At 39.6% G+C, this 20,911-nt stretch overlaps 2 protein-coding genes across 4 annotated transcripts; one reads left to right on the top strand and one right to left on the bottom strand.

The window, feature by feature from the left end:
* Positions 1–4,680: 4,680 nt before the first annotated feature.
* Positions 4,681–14,236, bottom strand: LOC135501405 (metal-response element-binding transcription factor 2-like). 3 transcript variants are annotated; one of them, XM_064793511.1, is made up of 15 exons: positions 14,142–14,236; positions 13,638–13,803; positions 13,413–13,494; positions 13,016–13,120; positions 12,679–12,779; positions 12,274–12,345; positions 12,045–12,121; positions 11,632–11,796; positions 11,175–11,298; positions 10,776–10,843; positions 10,501–10,542; positions 8,702–8,722; positions 8,021–8,194; positions 7,650–7,770; positions 4,681–7,370 (listed from the first exon to the last, which is right to left on the bottom strand). In XM_064793511.1, the coding sequence occupies exons 2-15, from the start codon at positions 13,767–13,769 to the stop codon at positions 6,582–6,584; spliced, it is 2,073 nt and encodes a 690-aa protein (XP_064649581.1). In that variant the 5' UTR covers positions 13,770–13,803; positions 14,142–14,236; the 3' UTR covers positions 4,681–6,581. The 3 variants fall into 3 exon arrangements, with proteins under 3 accessions (XP_064649581.1, XP_064649583.1, XP_064649584.1); XM_064793513.1 differs by lacking the exon at positions 8,702–8,722; XM_064793514.1 differs by lacking the exons at positions 8,702–8,722; positions 10,501–10,542.
* Positions 14,237–14,328: 92 nt separating this feature from the next.
* On the top strand, positions 14,329–20,351 carry LOC135501233 (eEF1A lysine and N-terminal methyltransferase-like). The gene is made up of 14 exons (XM_064793227.1): positions 14,329–14,447; positions 14,989–15,084; positions 15,284–15,509; positions 15,789–15,997; positions 16,139–16,262; positions 16,437–16,555; positions 16,812–16,958; positions 17,203–17,386; positions 17,707–17,884; positions 18,090–18,221; positions 18,379–18,455; positions 18,860–18,995; positions 19,239–19,367; positions 19,537–20,351. Exons 2-14 carry the CDS (start codon positions 14,993–14,995, stop codon positions 19,836–19,838), a joined length of 2,055 nt encoding a protein of 684 aa, XP_064649297.1. The 5' UTR covers positions 14,329–14,447; positions 14,989–14,992; the 3' UTR covers positions 19,839–20,351.
* The last annotated feature ends 560 nt before the right edge of the window (positions 20,352–20,911 follow it).

The following is a 20,911-nucleotide window of genomic DNA, read 5'->3' as shown; positions in this document are numbered from 1 at the left end:
CATTGTGTAACCTGAAAGTTAAAGCTGACGGGTAAAAAAGACTTTCCCGAGTAAGCCCAGCTTTAAGGTTGTCATTGCTTTGGGGTGTTTTTGTGCAAACTGCTGGTCGGATCGCAAAAAGATTACATTCCGTGTAATCATATTCTACAACCAGTAAACTATTGGCTGCAAGATCCAACTAGTGTGTTGTGCTTCAGACCTGAATGATTGTGGACCTACTTTGGGTATAGACTCGGGCTCGCTACGCCCTGTTGTGACCTGTTTTCATGAAATAGGAGACTTGTTAATTGTCAAAAGGATTACAACTACAATTGCAACTCCCTTAGTGGACACCTCTCTATTAAAGAACAGCAATTGTCAGTCCCGAGGTTATCTTTAATAGAGAGATTCTACTGTATATTCGAAGTCTGTGTATGTCCTGTGAGATCCATGTTCTCCTGTGATGATGATCTACTTGGCGGTGATGGGGTGGGGTAACTTGACAACACGCCCAGAGGGGAAATCTATACAAGTACAAGTGATTATTCATAGGAACAAAGTTGATATGCTTTGAATCAAGACAAGTCTGACCCTCTCTATTAAGTACACCCTTGGGACTGACAAGCACTGTCCTTAATAGAGAAGAGGATAAATGGCAATAACCAGTTATGGACCAAATTAATGTTCTTAATAGAGAGGGTGTCCTTATTAGAGAGGCATCTGCTAAGGGAGGTTTATTGTACATGTTCCTTGTGGAGGAATTTCTCACACAGGGTAAAGAAAATCACTTTTGTGGCAAAATATCATCAAATTTGATAATATCAAGTCCAAGATATCGCGGAATTGGAACGAAAGTACTAGCATCATATTTGTCTACGTCCAAAGATATACTATGCCAAAATTCATGTAAAAATTCCCATGGCTTCACAGTTTTCTAGACATATGGTCAAAAATGGCAAAAAAGAACCAGAGAATTTGAAATGTGGCCTTGGTTCCAGGTTTAGAAAAATGTTGATGTACACATTTGTATATGGGTTAAGTACATCTAAGGCCTGGTATGAGGTATTTTTAAAGTGGTCAGCATCCGCTTATGATTCAAGATATCACGCTGAAATTTCAGGACAGCTAAGATTGGGACTAAAAGTGATTGATGGTATTTGAAAATATTTTGAAAATGCTTGTAATTTTCATGAGAGGGCCAATATATCATTTGGCGATATATCGCTAAACGAGCAAAGATATCAAAATATCACTTTGACACAAATCAGTTTTTGCCCAAATCTCAGCTGTCATATATTTTCAGCGCGATATCTTGTACCATTAGCAGATGCTGACCACTTTAAAAATACCTCATACCAGGCCTTAGATGTGCTTAACCCATATACAAATGTGTACAGTAACATTTTTTCTAAACCTGGATCCAAGGCCACATTTCAACTTTTCTGGTCCTTTTTTTGCCATTTTGACCATATGTATGGAAAACTGTGAAGCCATGGAAATTTTCACGTGAATTTTGGCATAGTATGTCTTTGGACGTAAACAAATAGAATGCCAGGACTTTCGTTCCAATCCCGCGATATCTTGGACTTGATATTATCAAATTTGATGATATTTTGCCAAAAATGGGATTTCCTTTACCCAGTGTGAGAAATTTCTGGTGTTTCAATTTTCATCGTCGCCAAGTAGACTTTTGGTCCATGCTGAGGCCAAAATACTTTGTTTAAGGGGTACAGTGAGAAACCTCTCTATGGCAATAACCAATTTTAGACCAAAACTAGTGTTCTCAATAGCCAGGGTGTCCTTATTAGAGAGGCACCCGCTAAGGGAGGTTTATTGTACATGTTCCTTTTGGAAGAATTTCTCACACAGGGTAAAGAAAATCACTTTTGTGGAAAAATATCATCAAGTTTGATAATATCAAGTCCAAGATATCGCGGGATTGGAACAAGTACTAGCATCAAATTTGTTTACGTCCAAAGACATACTATGCCAAAATTCACGTAAAAATTCCCATGGCTTCACAGTTTTCTAGACATATGGTCAAAAATGGCAAAAAAGAACCAGAGAATTTGAAATGTGGCCTTGGTTCCAGGTTTAGGAAAATGTTGATGTACACATGTGTATATGGGTTAAGTACATCTAAGGCCTGGTATGAGGTATTTTTAAAGTGGTCAGCATCCGCTTACGATTCAAGATATCACGCTGAAATTTCAGGACAGCTAAGATTGGGACTAAAACTGATTGATGGTATTTGAAAATATTTTGAAAATGCTCGTAATTTTCATGAGAGGGCCAATATATCATTTGGCGATATATCGCTAAACGAGCAAAGATATCAAAATATCACTTTGACACAAATCAGTTTTTGCCCCAATCTCAGCTGTCATAAATTTTCAGCGCGATATCTTGTACCATTAGCAGATGCTGACCACTTTAAAAATACCTCATACCAGGCCTTAGATGTGCTTAACCCATATACAAATGTGTACAGTAACATTTTTTCTAAACCTGGATCCAAGGCCACATTTCAACTTTTCTGGTCCTTTTTTTGCCATTTTGACCATATGTCTGGAAAACTGTGAAGCCATGGGAATTTTTACGTGAATTTTGGTATAGTATGTCTTTGGACGTTAACAAATAGGATGCCAGGACTTTCGTTCCAATCCCGCGATATCTTGGACTTGATATTATCAAATTTGATGATATTCTGCCAAAAATGGGATTTTCTTTACCCAGTGTGAGAAATTTCTGGGGTTTCAATTTTCATCACCGCCAAGTAGACTTTTGGTCCATGCTGAGGCCAAAATACTTTGTTTAAGGGGTACAGTGAGAAACTTCTCTATGGCAATAACCAATTTTAGACCAAAACTAGTGTTCTCAATAGCCAGGGTGTCCTTATTAGAGAGGCACCCGCTAAGGGAGGTTTATTGTACATGTTCCTTTTGGAAGAATTTCTCACACAGGGTAAAGAAAATCACTTTTGTGGCAAAATATCATCAAATTTGATAATATCAAGTCCAAGATATTGCGGAATTGGAACGAAAGTACTAGCATCATATTTGTCTACGTCCAAAGACATACTATGCCAAAATTCATGTAAAAATTCCAATGGCTTCACAGTTTTCTAGACATATGGTCAAAAATGGCAAAAAAGAACCAGAGAATTTGAAATGTGGCCTTGGTTCCAGGTTTAGAAAAATGTTGATGTACACATGTGTATATGGGTTAAGTACATCTAAGGCCTGGTATGAGGTATTTTTAAAGTGGTCAGCATCCGCTTATGATTCAAGATATCAGGCTGAAATTTCAGGACAGCTAAGATTGGGACTAAAACTGACTGATGGTATTTGAAAATATTTTGAAAATGCTCGTAATTTTCATGAGAGGGCCAATATATCATTTGGCGATATATCGCTAAACGAGCAAAGATATCAAAATATCACTTTGACACAAATCAGTTTTTGCCCCAATCTCAGCTGTCATAAATTTTCAGCGCGATATCTTGTACCATTAGCAGATGCTGACCACTTTAAAAATACCTCATACCAGGCCTTAGATGTGCTTAACCCATATACAAATGTGTACATCAACATTTTTTCTAAACCTGGATCCAAGGCCACATTTCAACTTTTCTGGTCCTTTTTTTGCCATTTTGACCATATGTCTGGAAAACTGTGAAGCCATGGGAATTTTTACGTGAATTTTGACATAGTATGTCTTTGGACGTAAACAAATACGATGCCGGTATTTTCGTTCCAATCCCGCGATATCTCGGACTTGATATTATCAAATTTGATGATATTTTGCCACAAATGTGATTTTCTTTTCCCTGTGTGAGAAATTTCTGCGGTTTCAAATTGATTTTGGCATATTACCTTTTTATTCCTCATATGGAACAGGTTTTGGTTGAAAATTTTTATCGGAAAGTGTTTTTCTAACTCGTGATATTTTGAACTTTTAAGCACTTACCATTTAATGGGTTAATAAGATTTTGACCTCCAATCTTGGTACACATCTTATGATAACCACTTCTTTTATAAGGATTATGAAATATTCAGAAAATGCTGATATTTTTTATGATATGCCACATTATCGTTTCACGCTATTTTGTGAATTATCATAAAACTAGCCATGATATCAAAATTTCGCTTGGACATGATCAATAGCATGTTTCAATCATGGCTGTCGTACATTTTCATCGTGATATCATGTATCGTTTGCGAATGCTGACCATGTTAAAAACAGGCAAAACAGCCTGGACCCTAGGTCTTAGATGTGTTAAGACTAATGCATTGAGTGTACATGTAGAACATTTTGAAACCTGGAACCAAGGCTAGATGGCCATTTTTAACCCTTTTTAAGACTTCTCAGGTAAAAATGAGTCAAATTTTGATGGGGGTCTAGAAAACCATGTTCCGGTGGTAGTATCAGGCTGAATTTTGTCGTGCAGCCTTCTTTCATCCCCACAATTACGATGGCGCCTTTTTTTTTCATTCGGCCGCCGATAAAATCTAGTTTCTAGTTTCAAAAAAAGAGGGCAGCACTAAAATCCAGGTTCTGTAGAAGGGGTAGATAGGGTGTACCAAAAAGGTCTTGTGTGTCCAAATATTATCAATATAAGATTGAAATCTTTGACTCCTTCAGTAAAACAGGTTGTGGTGTCTAGTGTAGGTTGTTCTTTTGTCTTTGAAGGACAGTGTCCATTTGTTGACGCCTTATTTTTGCCTCCTCCTTTAAACAGAAGTCCTTGATGCTGATAAGAAAGCATGATTCCTTCATCTGTGTCACTGGAGCATCTACAGAATAAAAGACTTTCTCCATTTCCAAGTTCACTTTTCGTTTCAATTCTTCCAGAGACAAAGTTGACAAAACAGAAATTTACAGTATCTTTGAAAATAAATTTTATTCAATTCATAAATGTAGAATAAATTTCAAATGGATATCAACTTTATCCTTTTTTTACAATAGATACATTTGTAGTGGGAGAAGCATATCCCAGGCAACAATGATTACTAGAAGAGTCATTTTCACGTACATTTTTGGCTCATGTGCCATACTTATGAATACAAGTTCAATCAAATTGGCAGCGAAAAGGTCGAGAACTATCTCGGGAGGTCGCGTCCGTTATGTTGTATAACACTGTCAACTTAAGTAATGGAAAGGCCTGGTTATATACATTTATACCGTAACCTAACCAACCCTGCTGACCCGCCCCAACATTTTCAACACAAATTCATCAATGGCTTCAAATTGACTTTTTTTCACATAAAACTGCAAAATATTAAAAGATTCCTACACGTACATGTCCCATCTCTGGCTTGGTTATTTTACAGTAAACAACAATTAAAGAGATGGTCCCATTCATCAATGATTTTAGTATCATAGTATACATATACATGTAATATTCTGACAGGTACATGCAGAGTCATACAACAAGGACAATATACCAGTAGAGGACCTTCAGTTTCATTATCGCAGATTGATCAATGCTGGCCATTTATGTGATGACATAATTACATCTATAGGTCACTAGATTTACATTACCTTTTCTCATAATCTCACCTTATTTTACATTTTTTTCTCCAAAGTGACAACATCATGCCACAAAACATAATATTCATCATCATCATCATCATCATCATCATTTAGGCATCATCGCCCAGAATTGTAATATTACAGCATGCTTGAATTTTGAAAGGAGACTGTAGGTAGAAGCTAGAGGGACTATGGTGGTGTCCAGCTGACCAATGTCCACAGTTGGAAAACTTGGTCTAGCTTCACAAGGTGTTAAAATATTCCTTGTACGAGCCTGAATAGTATCAGTGTACTGTGAAATAGTGGAGACACCTATTGGTGACTTCTCATAACTTAATCTGGCCCACCTGGCTCCTGCCTATAGTCTCCCTTCATTACAAATAGGACAATTTTACTGGATTCCAATACACCCGTACACATTAAAATAAGCCACTCTTTCCCCAACATCGGATGTTTTTAAGAGTCCAGAGGCAAAATATATTGCCTATGGCCTTGGCAGATTAAAATCAGTATGTACATTTATAACGTTATAACTGATAATTTTAACAATACAACTGATAAGTTTAACGTTATAACTGATAATTTCAATAGTTAATAATAAATGCAAATAATTTGAAAAGCACCAGTCCGTCAAAATAGAAGAACTGAACCAACTACATTCGGACCAAAAGCTGAAGACTCTTGAGTATACTAAAACCATCAGAAAATGCCATTGACCAGGCAAAGCCCACAAACCAGGACTACGTAGTGCTATTTTCAGGAATTGGCAAATATTTTACTCGTCATACACATTTTTTACATCTTTAAAAACGCTCTTTTAAAAGATAAACTCAGACGTCATACAAGCCAGGGACTCTGATGCAAAATGCTGAATAGGACCATGAAGGTTACAGAGCTAATCATAAAGCACTGATGAGCAAAGGAGGTTATTGGAAAAAACGGAAAAAACAGAACTTCCGACTTTCTGTTTTTCTCTCTTCAACGTGGGAAATATCAATATAAAGTTACAGCATTTTGCATCCAAGCTGTCCAAATCTTACAATCAGCAGTATACAGACCACGGCACATTACGGAGCACCTTTCTCCCACTCGAGCAGATACTGGACCTTACCATCGGGCAACGCCCGCCGCGCCCTCACTTGAAAACTCTCAATAGTCGGCGAGGGATTGACACCACATGAACAGTTCATTGCCAATTGAATCATAGAGTCTGCACTGCTAACTGACACTACCGAGCCACTATCAGCGAAACTGCTGCTGTCCACAAGACCGAGGTCTGGCACAGAAGATTGTTTACGACGTCTTTTCCTCCGACCGGCGCTCGTACTCGCGACAATATCACTTCCGTTTGCCATGCCACTTAATAGCTGCTTTTCACGCTTCGATTTGCGACCACGTTTTTTTGGGACATGCTCCAAAACATTTGTATCCCCTACCGACGCCACCTGGCTATCTTTGCCTAAACTATCTCCGCTCATCGCCATGGATATCGTAGACCCATAATCGCTCCCCGCCAAACTTGAACAGTCGTCGAAATCGTATTCAACCCTACACATGCCCAATAGGCGAACCTTGGCGTGAAAGTTCTCCAAGTCCTGATTTTTCTCTAATATCGTTTTAAAGGGATGGTCCATCCCCTCAAAACTTTTCGGTACGGGTATGAGCGTATCTAAGAGATTAGTCCCCTGATTGGTGCGCAATGGAGGTGGGCATAATGGTAAGGTGTCCTCGTCACGCATGTGAACGTCCATGTCACTGTCGTCCATTGACAAGTACGCCGAGCTGTGTCCGGTGTATCCGAGGTAGTTTTGGTTGAAGCTGATGGCACTGTCGCTATTGGAGGCGGCTTCTGAAGACTAATAGGAAAGGGTCGTTATTACACACATACAAACCTTGATTCTAAGAGTACAGGATTTACACTGACTACTGGATTATCTCCAGGAGTATCTGACCATTCTCCAAATGAAAATTCTTCCTCTCATTTTCGACGATGGGAAAACCAAGTCGGGTTATCCTACAGGTAGTCCAAGAGTATGCAACATCGCCAAATAAGTCATTGAACAAAAGGACGGAACAGGGACACTGATTTGAGTGACACCAGCTACGGCTGACCGACAAAAACAAACCTCTCTCACCTCGGAGCATTCTGACACCAATCTTTTCTTGGCTGGGTTGTACATGTACAGACTAGATGCATCTGTAGAGGCTCTACGCTTGAGATGAGTGCCCTGCCACTTCAGGGGAACAGGTGACGTACTGAAAAGAAACCGCAGGTTACTCAAGGCTAGGGCAGTTTACTCCCCACTCTGGCCCCCGACAAGGCCCTAGGTCTTCCAACATGCCTGCCATTCACTGCTCCAGACTGAGATAAACATGTGGCAGGTTTTGATGAACATTAGTGGGGAACACCTATGAAAAGGACATTTCACCCTAAAATGGGCTGAAGTTGCATTTCCAGTGGCCACAAATATTTCAAGGTTCACAGTTATTGAAGAAGAAAACCAACCTCGTCACTGGAACAAATGTTTTCACTTTCTTCCCCTTCATCTTAAGATTATTCATGACATCGTCTGTGATCTGTCCGTTGGCCGGCAGCTGGATGACTGGAGGCTGCGGAGGAGCTCGTACACGGAGACCGAATAACGTTGCCTTCTTCTTGATCTCTCTACCACTCTGGAATCTAGGAAGAGAAGGGAGATTTGCGCTTTAATGAAGAGGGTACATCTTTTCTTAAGCAGAGTCAGTTGAAACATAAAGAAATCCAACCAACATGAAACATTTTCCCTATATTGTGTTGACGGAGGAAATGACAGTGGGGACAGACTCTCATTTGACAGACGGTCTCTCAAATGGGAGACTTAAGAGACCCCTGTCAATTGAGAGACTGTTGGTCTCATCCCGGTATTCTCTGCATTTACCATGTCAGAGTCAAAAGAATTCTGGACAAAACCATTTCGTTGTATTTTCAAAGAACTATTACATTCACAGAACAACAGAAAACTAGTCAAACTTTGAGCTACCCAGTCGTCCATTATGAAGGATCAAGGCAACCAGGCACTCGCATCCCAATATTCTCTGCATTCAACACATCACAGTCAAAAGAATTTTGTGCAAAACCCTGTCATCGTATTTTCACAGAACTTCTACACTCACAAAACGACACCAAACTCATCAAAGTTTAAGTTACCTTAGCTTATGCTTATGTTTCCTAAGAAGCCAACGGTTCATGGACCAGCAGCATGAAATGTTACAAGAGAGATGAACATTCTTGCAAACTTGACTGAGAAGAAGGAAGTTCACATCATCCCAGGAATCAGTTGCTAGCTTTGTTCCCATTGGGACAAAACAGTTTTTACCCGAGTGAGTTCAAGTTGTCTATATATGTATTTTGAGAATTTCTGAGTGTGTTAAGTAATTTGCTGTACAGTGGAACATCTGTTAGCGGACACCTCTCTATTAGGGACAACCTCTCTATCAAGGGCACTAGTTTTGGTCCCAAATTGGTTTTCCATTCAGTCTGACCTCTCTAATCAGGACACCTCTCTATTAAGGACAGCATTTGTCAGTCCCGAGAGTGTCCTTAATAGAGAGGTTCTACTGTATATTAACTGTAGACTACTTTCCATTTTTTTGGGTAGAAAGGAAATGCAAACACCTGTCTCTATAGTGTAATGGTTAGCACACCACCACTTAGTGGTGGAAATCTGGGTTCAAATCCCAGTGGAGACCAAGTTTGCATGGAAATCTACCAAGAACCCTTTGGACGCAAAAAACCTTATCTGCATTTTCCCTTTTAAGTTTACCTACCTGCATGCAGTGACTTTGAAAAAATTTTTATTACAGGTTGATTTAAAGCAACTCTTTCTCAAGTAACATCTTCAACTAAGGATCTATTTGAAATTCTCCCAAATACTAGCATGCATGACTCATGAAGTCTACGTTTCATTCCAAATGATATTGCAGACAGATTTGCAGACTCACATAAATGTTTTAAGATAGAAGTCTAATTCACCTTCTTGAACAGCAAATGAACAGACTTGCTGATGATGGTCATTCGTTTATAATCAAAACTCCACTACATCTAAAACAAGCCAGGATAAGAAATAGCAACATGTCCAAGGATATAGAGTAGGTGAAGGTATATTTACAGCATCCTTCCATAACAGACCTTTGGACCTCTTCTAAAATACACTCAGTTTGTGTGTATTATAGGAAATACACTCAGAGTTAGTGTGTATTTTAAGAGCGGTCTAAAGGCCTGCTATTGGAGGATGATTTACAGAGATATGCAGCATTATACGGACTCATAATTTAGCCAGTTTTCATGCTGTAATTCGACTGCACAGAGCAGAATTATGAGTCAATATGTTTGGGTGAGTGACAGACAAGGTACTGTAGTCGCAATTGATAAATTAATGTAAAGTAACATTGTGCATTTACAAATCATTACAATATAATAAAAAACAATTAACAAATAGAGAAACCGTGGACTGATTGAATAGTAAAGTGTCTGAAACCTTTTAGAAGGTACCACTTGCCATGGACTGAGGTAATTTTGAGAAAATGTGATTAAGAGGGGAAACTTCAAACTAAAAAAAAAATGAAGCACGAAAATAATCATATTGAATGTCAGGCTTGTCCATGTTGTGAAGAATGTCCAGTCTAATGCTATGAATTTGCAACTAGACATCACCTACACTCCTTTAACCCTTTCAAAAGACTGAGGGCAGTTTCAGTGCAAATGGACCAAACCATTTTACAAGATAGAGGCGTGTGGACGTCATTGGCAATGAATCATGCCAATTCCAGAACACTGATTGTTATTTGTCTTTTTGAAGTAATTTTCAACAACGTTTCAATTTGTCCAAATTCTTCTCCTGATAGGAATGTGTTCTGGCGAAAACGTTTTTCTCAAAATACCCTCAGCCCCGTTCGGGTTATGCAAGGATGAAGATGCAGGCATAAGAGCACAACAGACCGACTTACACACGGCGCTTCTTAACCAACATGGTCTGAGAGCTATCAAATCTGAAAATATACATGTCAACTTTCAGGCCTGCAAAGAGTAACATATTTCTCAATGTAACTGAGTAAGGACAGAGTGCCAAACATCTATGGCGTTCAGTATTTTGTATCATGTTTATGATTTTTGAAAAGACAGGTCCCTGTTATTTTGGCAGGCTGGTCGCTGTGTTGATGCAAAGCTTCTTAAAACATTGACCGATTGGCGGCAAAACGACAATCAAAACGCATATGCTTACTTGGTGCGATGGTTTATCAACTCTCTCGTCATCTCCTCTTTTCTCTCACATATCGCCATGTTTACAATCTGAAAAGAAAGAATAATTGAACTCGTGTTGTTTGAGCACCACAGTGAGAGGTTCTCACAGTACATAATTATGTCAAACATTATGACCTATGCACTAGAAGCTACCTGGATGAATCGTCACTTGAACTTAGGGTTTGAGAGTTGGGGGTTTAAGGACACCACTCCATCTAAATGATAAATCAGACTTAAACATCCGCTTGGCTGTATTCTTATTTATATTCTTCAAGTTCCATTTTTTCATTCTGGAGTTTTAGTCACAAAACCAGCTGTCATCACTGGGACAACAATTGGAGCAAGAAAGACAAAACAGTGATACACGCACTGCACTTACCTTGGATGATTTGAAGTACTCAACATGGTTTGTAATCCACGGTAAGATTGTTTCATCAAAATCATAATATTTCTTGTTGTAGCGGATTGTCAAGTCGAATAGGGCCAGATGCAGAATGTCTACCCTGAAAGTGGAATAAAACCTATATGAATTAAGGACGGCTATCTGATCACCAATGCCCTAACTGAAACTTAACCTGAAGGTATACATGATGATATTAGCATTGTTGAAAGTGGCTATGTCTTTGGGTTTTGCTATCATTCTTTGTTAAATTACAGGTTCATAAGCTGACCTATATATCTCTGATTTGTAAGTGCAGCCCAGAATGACAGCCGAACACACACCAGAGCTAGTCGTTTTGTTTGACAAACTATCGCACCAACCAGTCAGCATCAGGTGGCGACGGTTGTAATTACGCTGGTGGCCTATTGTCAGCATCCTTAACAACGATACTCACATCTTCAAATCCAGCCTCTTGATGTACTCCGGTCCAGCGTTACAACAGGAGCAGACAAATATGTAGAACCTGTCGCCGTAGATGATGGGCATGTCGAGACACTGGATACATGCCTCGTGGAACCACTGGTTACATCGGCAACATTGCAACATCTTCAGGTACCAGCTAAAAGTTAGAAAGAAACGTAATGTAGTGATGTAATGTAAATTTGCAAGTGGTCCTGATGAAATGTAATGATGTACATGTATTTCAAATTGAAAGATGTCCTGCCATGATGCACACAGAAGGAACCTAACCAAGGCTATGAATAAACTGAACGTAACAAATCGTACAGAATGTTTGACGCCAGTTGTGGTTATGGTTGATGGTCTGTGCAGGTAGCAGGGATCACTCGTTTGTGAGCCAATACTTACTCTCCAGGGCCACCGCAATAACAGTATATCTGCTGATTGTTTGTTTTGTGTTGATTATCCCATTTTAACTCTTTGGCCTGTAATGAGGAAAATAGAAAAAAATCGTTAAAGAGGTGTGCCAATTTATTTGAAGTTGATGGGACCACTGATATCAACAATGAAGACCCTATTTTCTTGGGCAAATCACTACAAATAAATGCATTCAAATTTGGTTTATTTCAGAACTTACATTATATGGCAGTGACTTTTTCATTTCGAGCAGTGCTTCCGAATTCGGTCCCTCTTTATCAGCACCACCTCGCTGAGAAATGGAAAGAAAGAATTACAGAATTGGAAAGAATTCACCCTATTCAGCGCTGACTTTTAAATCAAGTAAGTTTTTTTAAAAATTTTGAACACGCAATCATGGAACACACAATGATTTTGTTATTGAAGTGCATGCAAACAAATGTTGTTTGTACCTATCTGGTCTGCACTACTTAAAAAATACCATGTTTTTGCAAAGTTATACAATCTGTTACCCGGTACTTTTATAATATTTACTCCAGTGAAATGGAGTGAGTAAGTGCAAAAACCTATCTCCCCAAGGTCTCCTGCTTTTTAAAATGTTTTTATCATCTATTCATAGACTTACCTTGGCAGTGGTTGCAAACACACAATTCCTACAGACCCAGCTAACATCTGGCTTTAAGATACTTGACTGGATGACTGGTTTGTGACATTGCTGGTGATAACCTGCGAGCAAATAAAAAGTTCAAATGAGGTTCTAATAAAGTTACCATTCTAGACACACTAAGGGCTTACCAACTACTAATCCTACCACCGGTAATAAGCAGCCCACTGTTGGAGTGGGCTCAACGACTTTGCAATTGATTCAATCAGCTCCCAAAGACAGCTTTCCCATGCCATCAATTCAGCTTCAATTTTCATGCACCTGACTTCAAATCATCACAAAAGTAATTCAAGCTTACCTATACCACAGCCATCACAGAGAACGATTTCATTAGGGCTGTCTGACTTTCCCGTATGACACATGCGGCAGTAGATATCAGAGGTTGGGTCGATCTGCACAATACCTTAAATGGAAGATGATGTCGTTAATTTCATTGCGTTGTAACTAAATTTATCGCATCGGGTGGACATAACCACTCGGCCTCAAGACACTCCTCTTTTCTAATGACAAAGGCCTGTTGAGGGATCTTATATGTATGTACCTTAAAAAACATGTCTCAGCTTGGGACTTACTAGGTACTTTGAAATCTGATGCAGAAGAACTTTTGAAAATGATTCACTTCTAACTGATGGAAGCCTGTGAGAAGAAGCTGGTTGTAATGAGAACATCTCCTGTAAGTACTATTACTAGCTTACCTCTCTGAATGTCCTTAAACAATGACCAGTATTCAGAATCATCCTCAAATCGGATACAACAACGTTCCTTTGCATCATCAACCTGAAAGTATATTACCAGATAATCGACAAAGTTTTTACATTAAAAAGCTACTAAGTACACAGGAATGAACAAAGTGGCTTGTTGGAAGAGATTCAGACCAATGGCCATTCAATCAGAAGTCCATTACTTTCAGACACACCTACCGTCAGAATGTTTCCAAGATAAAAGAGTCCATCAGACCACCTTGCCAGGACCTCCTGGCCCATAATGAACCTTTCTCCAAATCGAGTCTTGGGAGCCTTCCCCAAAGCTGCATTTGACGCTACTTCCGTCATTGTTAGGCAGTCCACATTTATATCAAACTGAACACTGCAAATAACAAAAGGAATTATTTACTATACTTACTATATATAGAGGCACAGGCAAAGGCAGTGCAACCCTGCCCATGTAATCATCAGCCATGATGCCGCCGCCGTAGATTTATTAGCAAAAAAAAAACAAAACAGGTATAAAACATCTCGAAGGTTGGCGAATGGTCAACGAAGACACTGTCCGATAACAGGTTACGACATAGGCCTACCATCATCATCCGGTAATCGTATCAGTATGATGCCCATACGAAATATCAGATATTTATACTTCCTAACTATTTGTAACAAATAACAACCCGATATATTAGTAGTGTAAGTAATTAACTTTTCACACACCTGATATAATGAGACGATTATGAACGTATTTGGGGCCTAATAGGCGTTATTTGGAAGCGGAAATCACTGTAGAAAATTGAACTCCCGCCATCTTGACTCGGGTATTCGAACGAACGAACGAACTGCCCGGACGAACGAACGAACGGCCCGAACGAACGAACAGGTTGATTAGTTTATACCAGCAACGTCAACAACAAAATATTTTGATGAAAACATTTTCTTTTTCTAAGTTTTTAGTGGTTTGAATATTCAGACGTCCACTATTCAACAGTGATCCGATAGAGAAAAGATATCTACACGTCACAGGTATCTGTAAAGTACATGTTATATTGCTGAAAGAGTGATTAGAGGCATGTGTGCCATGTTGTCCGAATATAGATCAGTTCATTGGAAAAACCTATTGCCAGATTTTCTCTAGCTACATCCAGCAAAGCCCAAGACCAGTCCCGTTTCCCAATAATAAGCTATTGCAGCCAATTCCCAATGTAATCCACCACTCAGCACGCAGGGGGAAATAGTATCTTTCTGCAAATGCGTCCATCCCTATCTCGAAAAAGACTGCTCATGACTCTGGCACTGCTTACTACACTAGCCCCTCTTCTTCTGATCATCACTCACTAGATTCCTTTTGATCTGGGGGCAAATTAAAGAACAGCGATGATCCCATAGGGTATAGGTGCATGTACGGGGCTGTATCATGCCTGGGGAGGTCACTCCCAAAGAAGGGCAGGCGCTGCCCACGAGAAGCCACCATCTGCACCCCTTTCACCTAGTATCGTTGAGAGGTAAGTATCAAAAACTCTAATGTCACCCAATACTTCTGTTTTATGATACTTTTTTGTTTCAGAACTATGGACTTGTTGCCAAGGCATCGAGACCAGTTTCGGTCTGCTGGCTACTGGGAGGAGTTCTTTAAGAAACGAGGAAAGAAATCCTTTGAATGGTAAGTGCCTGATACTAATTACTATCAGACCTTGGTTTTATAGCGAATCATCCTGACAATATTAGGCCCTTTCACTCAATACATACTCATTCACTACATGCATCAGGAGACGTCGTGTTGTAGGCCCTGTTTTTGCTTAGAAATCATGTCTATCTTAGTAAAGAGATTACAAAGCCTTTACCTTTCTCTTTCATTCAAGGTATGGAGAATATGCCGATATCTGTGGTATCCTCCACAAATATGTCAAAACATCCGACAAGATCCTCATGGTCGGCTGCGGCAACTCGCAACTTAGTGCAGACATGTACGACATTGGCCTCCAGGCGATCACAAATGTCGACATCAGTGACGTGGTCATCAAACAGATGAAGGAGAAAAATAAAGACAGGACAGAAATGAGCTTTGTTAAAATGGATGTAACAAAGGTAAGAGTGTTGTCAAAATGTAACATCTAGACTACGTCAGAGATGCAATTTCGCCCAAAAAAACCGCATACTATATACAGCTGTAATTATTTCAATGTTTAGAGTACATGTATAAGGACAATAAAATACAAGCAATTAGAAATTCGTTGTTTATTTTAATTCCTTGGTTACATGTTGCGTGTGCATTTCTAGTAGTTTTCTTTCATAATGCAATACCGGAGTACTTCTAAACCAAAATGGGAATATACCTTCACTAATTTGCATTTGATTCACTTTCAGATGGACTTTGAGGCTGGATCCTTTTCAACAGTGATAGACAAGGGAACACTGGATGCATTGTTCACAGACAAAAGTGACGATGTTGTGAAAACAGTTGAGAAAATGTTCGCTGAAATCGGTAGAGTTTTACGAGTTGGTGGCCGCTATATCTGCGTCTCGTTGGCTCAGAGACATATACTTGATAAGATAATGGACTATTTTGTTGGCATGTAAGTAGAAATACACAACTTTTTGTAACTTGATCTGACCAACCTCCTACCTATAGTCTCCCTTTAATAAGTTCGGTCAACAAGTTTTAAAAATCTGAAAAATTTTCAATTCATGTTTGTCATTATTTATTCTGATTTTAGAGGATGGCCAGTTCGGCTACATCGAGTTGTCGAGGATCCTGACAAGGAATTAGAGAAGGAATTCCACATGCCTGTGTTCGTGTTTGTCATGACCAAGTTTATGCCGATGCCGAATCCTATCAAGGTAAACCAAACTTTTGTCGAATATTTTCTTGTCCAATCTTTATGGTTGTCATGTGTAGCTGTGTTAATGCCTGACCAACCAGGCCCAGAAAAATAACGATGATGATAATACCCTTCTCGGACTTCGATATTCACCACATTATCGTTTGTTTCTATATTTTTCTCTGTATTTCAGATTCTTGAAGTGTGTTACAATGAAGATAAGATTGAGCGAGTGAGCTCAACAGATGAGGTGGTAGCTGTAGTGGAGTCCATGCAGCATTACGCACTGGCCAGACAGCAGCTAAATAAAAGGTTAGCAGTCTGTACAATAAGCTGTGGGCTTGGCAATTCAGAGCTAGATTTATAAAGTGTATTGGTGGCTTGATATGGATTTTCAGTCTCTGGCACATAATATGCAGAAGGGATCAAGTCAGTGGGACATTGTTGAATAAACATTGTCTTTCCCCTTTCCCGACAGTGCCAGTACAGGACAGCTCAGCTCGTTGGAAGTCAAGCTGCAAATGATGGCAAGCTAAATCACTGTAGCAAATATATAAATTTTTTATAGGTCCTTAGATGCAAATGATGGTCAAATAAACATCGAGCTGTTCAGTCCAGCATCCTCCAGCCCCCGCTACACCATGAATGTTGTGGACCGCGATGTTAGAGTTTCTAAAAATAGGAAGTTTGCTATATTCATTGTGCCTCAGGGAAGGTAAGTAAGTTTCAGTCTGGCTTGGAGGAATCAAGGCTGAAGCTAGACTTTCTTGACAGGCAGTTTAATCAATGTTTGACAAAATCACAGGAGTCCTGCAAAAGTTTTTAAGTTAACAATTTCGAAATAAAGGGTCATGGGCCAAGTTTCATGCTTCAATAAAAAGACACTCTGACTTGGCTTTAATTCCTTAAACTATTCATTTGTTGAAAATGCTGCTATCAAGTTTCTCTTCATTCTACAGAGAAGTAGAGTGGCTGTTTTCAACAGACCAGGGACGGGTGCAACTGGCACAATCCGCTGGGTTTAAACGTCTGATAGTGGTGGCGCTCCATCGCGACCAGAAGTATGACAGCCTCGATGCAATCCAAGCGGAATTATCAAGTAAAGTAATGGAGCTGGCTCCTCCTAATCTAGGGGATATCAAGGTGTGTGTTTGATTTTAAAAATTTTTATTTGGATCCTCTATGGTAGCCACCTTTTGGAAAAGCACTTCGCATGATATATATGCGACAGAAATATCTCGTTTGCAGGGCCATCTCGTGTGCCTGCAACAAGAATTGAACATCGCTGCGTTCTGCGATAAGTGTATTCATTATTTGAGCATCTGTTACAATTTCATGACTACGTCTCCAGAAGAGAGCTGTTAAATCCTCTGTGAAAGATATTTCGCAAAAATATCACAGTTTAGAGTATTTTATAAATTGATGTACATGCATTTCTTTTCCTTACGATCTTGTTTCCATAGGTTCCGTTTCTGTCAATTGGAGATGAGATTGGACAGCGCTCCATCAAACATCGGGGAACCAATAAAATGACTGGAGATTATGTCATAGAAGACGTCATTACAGAAGGTGACATCATGCGACGTCTCATCTTCCTGAATAATCCGATGGTTGTTCAGTCAGAAGCCAGGATGACAAAAGGTGACTATATCAGAGTTTGTTCTATTAAATGGCAAACCATCATGGTTGGCATTAGGAAGACGCCATGCCTATTTCAAGATTCCTTTGCAGTATAAGGCCTCACTGACCTTTGTAGCCATTGAACAATCATGATTATCAGATGTTACTAAATTAAGAGGGACATGTATTTCGAGAATCGTCGTCTCTATTCTTATTTCTCTTACAGTACAAATCAAGAAAAAGGGTGGGAAGAACAAGACCACTAAGATGGTAGTGGACACTAGCCACTTGGCGTGTCAGTTCCATGTTGGAATGGTGGCTGGTCTAGCTTTTGTGGAGGACTTTCAAAAATTATCAGGTAAGGTTTGAGAAATTGATGATCAGCTCTAAAAACTGATGTCGTATTTGAGTAGGGTGACATCTGACTCAACAATCTTTGCATGTTTCAAGCGTGAAAACACAAAACCATCATACCCCAGTGAAGAAAAAATCTCAGAGTATGTTATTGTTTTCAGAGTCAAGAATTGACATCGCCCTGATTGGTCTAGGTGGAGGTAGCCTTGCCATGTATTTACACGATGCCTATCCAAATGTGAGTAGTTTTCCGTGAGAGCATGTATAGCTTAGCTTTCTCTTCAAGTATCTCATAAACAAACAATTTTTGTCGGTGTGAGGCAACCATCTTGGATTTCACATTCTAGGCTCTAACTGCAGAACAAGTTACCCGATGGGCTTCAATTTTTTATGGATGGTGGGGCTAGGTGGGGTGGGGGAGGTGCCTTGTCTATTTTCGGCCTGAAGCAGTATCAGATATGGTTGCCAGGTGGGCGCCTTGTATTTCACCTTCCAAACTGTAACTGTAGAGTGAGTCTGGTGTTGGACTTCAATTTTCTGTGACTGATGGGGTGGAGTGGGAAAGGTGCCCTGACAACATTGGGGCCCGATCTGTTATTGATTTTGGATATCACATTGTGGACTGTTCCTGATACTTTTCAGATCTACCTTGATGCCATTGACATCGATCCCGATACCCTGCAGATCGCCACTGACTGGTTCGACTTTCAAGCAGACGATCATCTGCGCGTGTTCATCTGTGATGGGTTAGCTTACATCGACAAGTTAGCAAAACAAGGTACATGGACTTTCATCAGTGATCACTGGTCAGAGTTGAAGTTTTTGGTGTCTGTCTGATATCAAGTGAAGTAAAGGTTCAGACACTGAGGCAGACTTGTGTGTAGGAACCAAAAACAACACGTGACATCAGTACTCAGTGACAGATTAAACAAAACTGTGCCGTCTCTGATCACAATGACATTGTTTTGATATCTAGATTTGTGATTTCTCAATGAGTTAATTTCTTATCATCTAACTCCAGGTCTCAAGAAACATGTGATCATGTTCGACGTGGACTGTAAAGACATGAGTCTTGGGATGTCGTGTCCACCAAGAGCGTTTGTTGAGAAAGAGGTGCTGGAGAAGGTCGATAAAATCTTACATCCTGAAGGTAAGGAAAACAGCTAAACTCTCCACCACTCCTGGTCAGTTTCTGCAGTCGCTGCACTGTGCTTAATATGAAACAAGTTCAGAGGTCTTTGAAAAAAGTTTAAGACAAACAAATGAATTTTCTACGTCTTCATCTTCAAAAAGCTTTCATCTTCAGTTTTTCGTTTCAGGAGTTTTTATCCTAAATCTTTCATGTCGTAACAAAGACATCGAGAAAGAAGTGTTGGACGAAATGAAGACCGTCTTCCGTGGAATGTTTAGTAAACAAGTCCAAGATGATGTCAATAAACTTGTTTACGCCTTGCCAAGTTCGAGGTCACATTCTCAGGATCTGAAGGACGCGCAGCTGCTCGGTTACAATCTCCGGCGAACGGCGGGGATTTTGCAAGATTTGATGAAGTCTCGTGCCGCGAGTAAGAAGGATGGATCAGCTGGATTGGTGGCCATGTTGGAAGATTTGGTTATTGTGTAACCATGGCAACTCCTAAAGGAAGAGTGTAGTTAAGGGACAGTACTTCGCGACAGTAGTGTCTCATAAGTCGGACTTTTGGCAGTATGGCAAAAGTTATTTTCCTACAAATTATCCTCGGCATACATATTATGGTACACGTCTGTATAATATTTTGTGCTTGTTGTATCTGGACTATTGAAGTACATTTATGGTGCTATTTATTTCAAACTGCTCACCCTTGGATAATAAAGTTGATGAAATATTTAGATCTATCAGGTATGTTGGACTAACGCTTTCTTTCCTACGTGTTCAAAATCTTACAGGAGGGAAATTTATTGAATGATTTCATGCATTTGAATTTGTTTACAATATCAACTGTGAAATAAAAGTGCTTAGTTCAATAAGTGTAGAAATTGGCAGATAGCCTTTTCTTTGTTGGGCCAATACTCTGGTTCCCCAAACTCAAAAAAGTTGAACACGACGTTTGTCTGTTTTTGATCTGAACGCTGCACTAATTCTGTTTAAGAGGTGGTTAAAGGTATAATGAAAATAAAAAATTATTTTTATTAAAATTATGTTTCTCTCTCTATTTGTTTGACATCTCAAGGAATATATAATCTCATGAGGAATTCATGATATGTGGGCCGTCTTTTATTGAAATTGAAACTTTTGACTCGACTTCATTGTGACATCGTCTCTATTTATGATAGCATGTAGGGACAGCATCGAAAGTATCTTGAAGCAAGTCTCCAATCTCTATGACTGCTTCAGCATATCAAAAGTATTTCGAAGCCAGAGACTGAAGTTGGATCCCTCCTATCAAGTCATATCTGGCATCAGTCAGTTTGATAGTGTTATTGGCTCTTGAAAGGCTGAATTGAGACAAACTGAACTTCCATTGCCCCGTCTTGACGCATGTTGTCTGGAAGCCGAGCAATGTTGATACACCGAGGGTCAAGAAGGAATGGAGATGGTGAAACCATAAACCCTCTACCTCCCAGACTAAGTGCCTTTGGCTCTCGAGCTTCAAAACAAATTTATATGCTCCCCAGTCAGTTGGCACTTTTTTGCCTGCAGTGCCATTTTCTTGTGAA

The sequence above is a fragment of the Lineus longissimus genome, chromosome 17 (assembly GCF_910592395.1).
Source record: "Lineus longissimus chromosome 17, tnLinLong1.2, whole genome shotgun sequence".
Taxonomy (NCBI): Eukaryota; Metazoa; Nemertea; class Pilidiophora; order Heteronemertea; family Lineidae; genus Lineus; species Lineus longissimus.
The sequence above is the reverse complement of the archived record's forward strand: the minus strand, read 5'-3'. Positions and strand labels throughout refer to the sequence as shown.

Coding starts and splice junctions, on each gene's coding strand:
- LOC135501405 (XM_064793511.1), bottom strand. CDS start 13,769: ATGACGGAAGTAGCGTCAAATGCAGCTTTGGGGAAGGCTCCCAAGACT. Junction 7,771..8,020: donor ACATTTGTTCCAGTGACGAG/GTTGGTTTTCTT, acceptor GTTTCTTTTCAG/TACGTCACCTGTTCCCCTGA. Junction 7,371..7,649: donor TGGTGTCAGAATGCTCCGAG/GTGAGAGAGGTT, acceptor CTTTCCTATTAG/TCTTCAGAAGCCGCCTCCAA.
- LOC135501233 (XM_064793227.1), top strand. CDS start 14,993: ATGGACTTGTTGCCAAGGCATCGAGACCAGTTTCGGTCTGCTGGCTAC. Junction 16,556..16,811: donor AGACAGCAGCTAAATAAAAG/GTTAGCAGTCTG, acceptor AATTTTTTATAG/GTCCTTAGATGCAAATGATG. Junction 18,222..18,378: donor GGACTTTCAAAAATTATCAG/GTAAGGTTTGAG, acceptor TATTGTTTTCAG/AGTCAAGAATTGACATCGCC.